The sequence below is a fragment of the Bidens hawaiensis genome, unplaced genomic scaffold (assembly GCF_021521415.1).
Source record: "Bidens hawaiensis isolate Kalapana, Puna unplaced genomic scaffold, B.hawaiensis_p1.1 tig00008080_1, whole genome shotgun sequence".
Lineage (NCBI taxonomy): Eukaryota > Viridiplantae > Streptophyta > Magnoliopsida > Asterales > Asteraceae > Bidens > Bidens hawaiensis.
The window spans coordinates 305,293-313,059 of NW_027491571.1; the positions used below are offsets into that span (position 1 = coordinate 305,293).

At 36.5% G+C, this 7,767-nt stretch overlaps 1 protein-coding gene across 1 annotated transcript; it reads left to right on the forward strand.

Annotated features, from left to right (window-relative positions):
• Window positions 1-2,265: 2,265 nt before the first annotated feature.
• Window positions 2,266-7,179, forward strand: LOC143636895 (pumilio homolog 1-like). The gene is made up of 10 exons (XM_077104380.1): window positions 2,266-2,508; window positions 2,624-3,355; window positions 3,596-4,764; window positions 5,433-5,574; window positions 5,668-5,775; window positions 5,855-6,067; window positions 6,140-6,250; window positions 6,328-6,522; window positions 6,615-6,789; window positions 6,976-7,179. The coding sequence occupies exons 2-10, from the start codon at window positions 2,678-2,680 to the stop codon at window positions 7,005-7,007; spliced, it is 2,823 nt and encodes a 940-aa protein (XP_076960495.1). The 5' UTR covers window positions 2,266-2,508; window positions 2,624-2,677; the 3' UTR covers window positions 7,008-7,179.
• Window positions 7,180-7,767: the final 588 nt, after the last annotated feature.

Sequence of the window (7,767 nt, forward strand, 5' to 3'; positions counted from 1 at the left end):
TTTAAATTATAATATAAATTCAATAAAGTACAATACATGCAATTTTCTTTTCTTCTTTAATAAAAGGAACATCAAACAACCTTCCAGAAGATGGGTCGGGTTCGGGTGATGGGTCGGGTTCGGGTGATGGGGATCGTTTGCGTTTGTGAATGGAAAGTGTGGCGGCGGTTTGTGAGATGGAGAGGAGGTGGTGGAGGAGGGTGGTGGTGGTGGTTGGAGACGGGTGGTTGACGGCGGCAGTGGGGAGTGGGAGGTTGGATATTAGGATGAGAACAGTGATATGGAGTGGGAGGTTGGTATTCAAAGCAGATCTTCAAGACCTTATGGAATGAAGATGATGACAGAGGATTTGGGACTTGGGAGTGATAAATTTGCAGGTATAGATGAAAAGACCAATATGCCATCACATGCGCCTCACGTTAGGGTATTTAACTGAGTTTTTCTAACCCAGTTAGCGTAAAGGACATAACATGTAGGAAAATAATGTTTAAATGACACCGCATGCAATGAAACTAAATAAAGGACACGAACCATAAATTGGCTTTGTTTAAAGGACAAAATTTGTAATTCTATCATTTTTTTTAGCTTTTCTTATGATTATTTTAACATTACAAATACAATAAACAAAATAAATGTATCTAACTATAAAACAACATATAAACTAAAACCTGATGCACGGTAATCTTTAAATTTTGACACATAAGATCTTAACAGTTTAACATATGACAAAAACATTTAAAGAAATAGATTAAACGAGTCATCCCTTATCCATTAAGTAAACTAAAACACCCAAGACTTATTGGTCTAATAATATGATCTAATACAATACAATAGGGGTATATAAAAACAGATTGATTCGTTAATTAACATATAATTACAGGGGTATATATAGGAGACGAGCCATTCGATTACATCCTCAGCGAATGGCCTCTCATTCATTTATCCATTCGTCCACAGACTAGACGAATGGGTCATCCAAAAGTTAAACGGATGGGCCATACACCTATATCCCAACCGTATGGCCTAACCAAACCTCATACGCTCAACTTAAGTGTATGGACTAAAACAAGGTCCATTCGCCTACAAGCTAGGCGAATGGCCTTCCATAAATTACAATAATACCCCTAGACTTATTACAAAGACCTAAAACTCAATTACAAATACCAAGACGATACAAATATGTATCACAAAAAAAAACAATATGATCTATCACTAATTATTAAAAATATTTTATATGAATAAGAGTATTTGATTGTTTAGGTTATTATTAAGCCACTAGGTGTTACTTATATTCGTAAATGCATATAAAATAAATTGATCTGAAACACGACATGACACGAATATATATATATATATATATATATATATAGGGGAGGGATATTTTAAGAACTTGATAAGTTGTAAGAACTTTAAGAACTCAATTTTGGACCACACATTTAATTAAATGAGTTAGAATATGTGGCTGAGATTAAATTTGATTAAAAAATAAATCAGGAGAGAGAATAAATATTTTTGTTGATTACACAAGTTTAAACTTTAGTTACACATGTGTAATAAGTCGATTCGATGTGTAAAAAATTACGGTAATTTTTTGTACATTACTTACACTTACGTATTACACATGTGTAAAAAAAATTCAAAAAAAAGAAATCAATCATATATATATATATATATATGTGGGTTGGGTTAAAGTTAAAAAATCTCAACACGCCAACTTATCAACCCGCCAACCCACACCCCTGTTTACATACATAACATTTGAAATCGATTTATCACACATTTTATTGTAGCAACACCCGTAAAAAAGATTGATTAATTTTACCTCTTGTAATAATATAACTCCATAAGAGTAACAATTTGTTTTGTTTTAATTGGAGAATATTTATAATATTCTTATTTCAAGATACCGATAATCTTTTTTTATGAGAAGGAATATTTTTGGTTGATTATGTGATAACTTGTCAATGCTTTATCTTATACTTTATATTATTACAAAAGAAATCAAACACAAAAACAATAAACTATTATGAACCATATTAACATGTTAACAAATCGAAATTAGAAGCATGCCATGTTTCTCATACACATTTATTAAGTAAAAAGATATCATCATGGCTTGATCAATCAAACCATGCCAAAATTATATATATTCCTTTTCAAATTTATACCCTTTCTTTAAATAAAATATAGCCGAGACAAAATCTCTTTCATAGAAACTTTTATAAATAATAAACCCATGTTATGTTACTGTATGTATATAATCTCTCAACAACAAGCAGCAGAAAGGAGTTGAAAACAGAACCCTAGAAGGGTTCTTTCAAAGAACAAATTCGCCCCCAGATCGATCTGTTTTTTCTTCATACACGTCATCATCTATCTTGATTTCCCGGCAACCCTTTTGCTAAAACTTGATGTTCTTGAAAACCAATGTGAAATCAGTTCAAATTGGTTGCCAAGATTGTTTCTTTGTTGTCTGATCATCAAGAAACTTGTTCTTTAGGGTTAAAGGTATGACCTTTATTATAGGGTTTGATCAAGATTTTAATCTTTATGGGTTTTAAGAGCTGATTCACTGATTCTTACTGTTTTAAGTTGTGTTAAAGTTTTTTGATTTTGTTTTCAGGTTTATAATTAGGGGTTTTAATTTTCTTGATATAGTTTGCATAAATTCATAAAGATGTTATCTGAATTGGATAGACGACCAGTTATTAGTAGTGGCGGTGAGGGGTCTTTTGGGGATGATTTGGAAAAGGAGATAGGGTTGTTGCTCCGGGAACAGCGGCGCGAAGCCGATGATCGGGAAAAGGAGATGAATATGTATAGAAGTGGTTCGGCTCCACCGACTGTTGAGGGTTCGTTGAGTGCGGTTGGTGGTTTGTTTAACAGTGGTCATGGTCATGGTCAAACCAATGGGTTGGCTTTCTCTGAATTCGCGGGCGGAAATGGATTCATGTCGGAAGATGAACTTAGGGCTGACCCGGCTTACATATCTTATTATTATTCGAATGTTAACTTGAACCCTAGGCTGCCACCGCCTCTTTTGTCAAAAGAGGATTGGCGGTTTACGCAGCGGTTGCAGGGCGGTGGTGGGTCGGGGTTGGGTGGGATTGGGGATAGGAGGAAGGGTAATAGGGCTGAGGGTGGCGGCGGCAGTGGTGGCGCTGCTGGTGGCAGTGGCGGTGGTGGCGTGTCTCTTTTTTCTATGCCACCTGGTTTTAACGCAAAGAAACCGGATAATGAGAATTTGGAGGCGGAGAAAGCTAAGGTGGCGGCTGAGTGGGGCGGTGATGGTTTGATCGGGCTGCCCGGGCTAGGGTTAGGTAGCAAACAGAAGAGCCTTGCTGAAATTTTTCAGGTGATTTTTTATTTGTTTTCCATGTAATAATATTCAAGTGTTTGTTTTTCATTATATCAAAGTTTATATGAATGTTTGGGCATACACTTAAGCTGTAAGATGTAAAAGTTTCAATTTTTATTGTTTTTTTGATGAATTTATCCTGTATAAAGGTAGTTAAGATAACAGTTTATTCATATACTAATATGTTGTTCTTGTTAAAAAATCAAAAGGGTGTCCTAAAAATTTATCTTTTTGCAGGATGATTTGACCCGGTCAACGCCTCCTTCAGGGCATCCGTCTCGACCGGCTAGCCGAACTGCTTTTGAAATCACTGACGAAACTGATGCTGAGCTGGCACAACCACATGGCGCAAAGAATCCACCTACATCATATTCTTACGCTGCAGTTTTAGGTGCTTCTTTATCACGAAGCACGACCCCCGACCCGCAACACATTGCACGGGTCCCGAGTCCGATTCCCACCCCTATAGGCGGTGGTCGGGTCAACATGTCAGAAAGAAGAAATCCCAACAGTCAAAATTTGTTTAACGGATCATCTACGCATCCTCGAGACCCTGCTGATTTGGTAACTGCACTTTCAAGTATGAATTTGTCAAATGGGATCGTGGGTGAAGAGTCAAACCTAAATCAGTTTGACCATAATGCCGATGAACAGAACGCTTATTTTCCGAACATGCCACGGGGTCAGAAAAATAATAAGAATAACATATACTTTGATGGATCTTCAAGTGGATATTCTATTAATTCACTGCAAATGATGTCCGGTCAACACGGAAGCGTCAACCTGCCACCACTTTTTGAAACCGCTGCAGCCATGGCATACCCGGGAATGGAATCAAGATTCGGTTTGGAATCACCGAACATGAACAGAATCACAAACCAGATGGCGGGAAATGCTTTTATGGACCCCATGTATCTCCAATATTTAAGGTCCACCGAGTACGCTGCTGCTGCTCAAATTGCCGCCCTGAATGACCCGAAAATTGACCGGTCAAACTATCTCGGGAACTCATACAACGACTTGCTTCAAAAAGCATATCTTGGAACATTATTATCACCTCAGAAGTCACAATACGGTGGTGTTCAATACGCGTCTGGTAGTCCTCATCACCATGGGTATTATGGAAATCCTGCATTTGGAGTCGGGTTGTCATATCCTGGTAGCCCGCTAGCAAGCCCACTTCCTCATTCGCCCCGTGGGCCTGGTAGCCCAATTAGGCTCGGTGAACTCAACACTCGATTTCCCCCCCAAATGAGGAATTTAGGGGGTGGGACCGGTGTTATGGGACATTGGAATTTAGATGGTGGTGATAATAACTTTGCATCTTCTTTGCTTGAAGAGTTTAAGAATAATAAAACTAAGAGTTTTGAGCTTTCTGAAATTGATGGACACGTTGTTGAGTTTAGGTATGTGGATATAAAAGACATACTGCTAGGTTTTCTTTATAATTAATAATTTGTTGGTTATAATTAAAAAACATCCCTATTACATTTAGGGGTGTGCATAAGGTTGGTTTTGGGCTTAAACCGAACCATGGGTTTTCGTTTCTTCGGTTTTACCATTTGAGGCTTTGGGGTTGAAACTTTTTGGGGGCAAAAGAAAAAAAAAGTGGCCCAAAAAATAATGAATTTGGCCTAAATCTCTTAGTTAATGATTCATTGGTTATTATACATTTGGTAAATAATATTTTGTGTTTCACTATTTAATCGATTCTTATAAATTACTTTTAACATTCAAAATAAAAAATTGAAATCCATAAATTCGGTTTGATTCGGTTCTTGGGTATAGGTAAATCCGAACTTGAACGGAAAAATCCGGTTTTCACGAAAATATAAAACTAACGCGTCTGTTTTTGTTTGGGTTTGGTTATTTCGGTTACGGATTGTCTTTTCTTATAATATATCTCATGCACACCCCTGAAGTTACATTAGTAATCTAAATCTTCCGACTAAAATTATTTATATGGCATGCATTAAAAATACTCCTTTTGTTATACTGTTTTGACTTCTTTGATCTGTTCCCATTTTGGCTAAACCACTGTTATAATATTAATTATCATTCAATGTAATTTCAGTGCGGACCAGTACGGAAGCCGTTTCATTCAACAGAAACTTGAAACTGCAACTACTGAGGACAAAAACATGGTTTTTCAGGAGATTTTTCCTCAAGCTCTTACTTTGATGACTGATGTATTCGGAAATTATGTGATTCAAAAGGTGGCGTAAACAACTTATTGTTTAGTATCCAAACATTAAATAAAGTGATAAAACTTAATTGTATCTTGTATCTTTTATAACTTCCAATTTCAGTTCTTTGAGCACGGACTGCCAGCTCAGCGAAGAGAATTGGCTGGAAAGCTGTTGGGCAATGTTCTCACACTTAGTTTGCAAATGTATGGCTGCCGAGTTATCCAAAAGGTAATTATCTTCTTACATTTCAACTTTCAAGATTTTAACTTCTTTGATATGAGTCGCGTTTAACTTTTATTGTTTTTAGGCGATTGAAGTTGTTGACTTGGACCAAAAGATCAAGATGGTGGAAGAGCTTGATGGCCATATCATGCGTTGCGTACGCGATCAAAATGGGAATCACGTTATTCAAAAGTGTATCGAGTGTGTTCCCGAAGAACACATTCAGTTTATCATCACAACTTTCTTTGACCAAGTTGTGACCCTTTCAACCCATCCGTATGGTTGTCGTGTCATACAGGTAATAATATTTTCTCGAATTGTAAATATTCATATTCTCAAAGAACTAGGTTTACATTTTGTCATATTTCAGAGGGTGCTCGAGCATTGTGAGGATCCTAAAACTCAAAACAAGGTGATGGATGAAATCCTTGCGTGTGTAAGCATGCTAGCACAAGATCAGTATGGAAATTATGTCGTTCAGGTTTGTTACAACTAATGTTTTAATTTGTAACTGAATTTGTTATGTGTGTATTAAATGGTTATTTGTTACGTGTATAGCATGTATTGGAACATGGAAAGCCGCACGAGCGGTCTATAATAATTCAAGAGTTGGCTGGGAAGATTGTGCAGATGAGTCAACAGAAGTTTGCATCGAATGTGGTTGAAAAATGTTTGACTTTTGGTGATGCTAGTGAACGTCAACTTCTTGTGAACGAGATGCTCGGTACTACTGATGAAAACGAGCCTCTTCAGGTTTATAACTTTTTTAGTTCATTTTCAAATAATCACCGAATTATGTCGCATTTTTCTAATGGATTTTTAACTTTTATGATTGTCTTTTATAGGCGATGATGAAAGACCAGTTTGCAAATTATGTGGTGCAAAAAGTACTTGAAACTTGTAGCGATCAAGAACGTGAGCACATATTGGGCCGGATTAAGGTTCATTTGAACGCACTTAAGAAATACACTTACGGGAAACATATTGTCACTCGTGTAGAGAAACTTGTTGCTGCTGGAGGTATATAGTCACTTTTTTTTCTATTAAGTAAATTACACGAGTGGACCCTTAGGCATGTCTATATTTTGGTTTTGGTTTATAAGTATGAGAAATTTCACCAAAATACCCTTAACATTAAAAAAATAAACATAGTAGTTTGGCGATCAAAGTGAAGATTGTAATAACGGGAGTTTTGATTGATTGCAGAAAGGAGAATGGCTGCGGGGCATGCTGCGTAGGATGATGAGGTGGCTTAGGAAAAGAAGTTGTACAGCTAACAAAGGAAGGCTAGTTTGAGCTGGTGCCCTTTTTCCTGTGTGTGTCTGTCTGGTTGTTGCAAATAAAGTTTGGTTGAAAACTGTACATTGTGTAGCGTTTAAAAATATATAGAGTTCCTTTTGTTATAAGAAGAAGAAACCTGTGATGTGATGTGATGTGATGTGATGTGATGCTGATGTTGCAGAGGCAGTATTGTTATTATTATTATTATAATTACCAAGGATGTAAAGGAAAATGACAGGTGAGTTGTAGTTTTGTGACTGAACAAAAACCGTATGCTATCTTATGCTATGCTATATTAAAATCCTGTCTTATGTGCATCCTCATGTTTTCTTGTTTGTGTGGGAAGTTGTGTTAAAAGTACTAGTGTGTAAACGAGCCGTTTTGACTTACGAGAGCATGAGCTTAAGTTCTTTTTTTCAAGCTCATATTTAGCTCCTTTGTTATTTATTAATTAATTCAATATGTTTTTTATTTGTCTTATATAATTTGAGAAAAATTTTAAACGAGCTTAAGCTTGACTTGAGCTTGAGTAAATGAATCAAAGCTCGGTTCAAGTTCGACTGTGCAGTATACAATTAGTACATAGAAGTCTAAAAGAGGTAAAAACTTTTAAGTACACAATGCTTGAGCTCGGGCTTGATATCCAAACGATCTTTATTTGAAACTTGGTTTCGAGATTTTTATTAATCCAACTCTGAGCGGCTCGGCTCGTTTGCA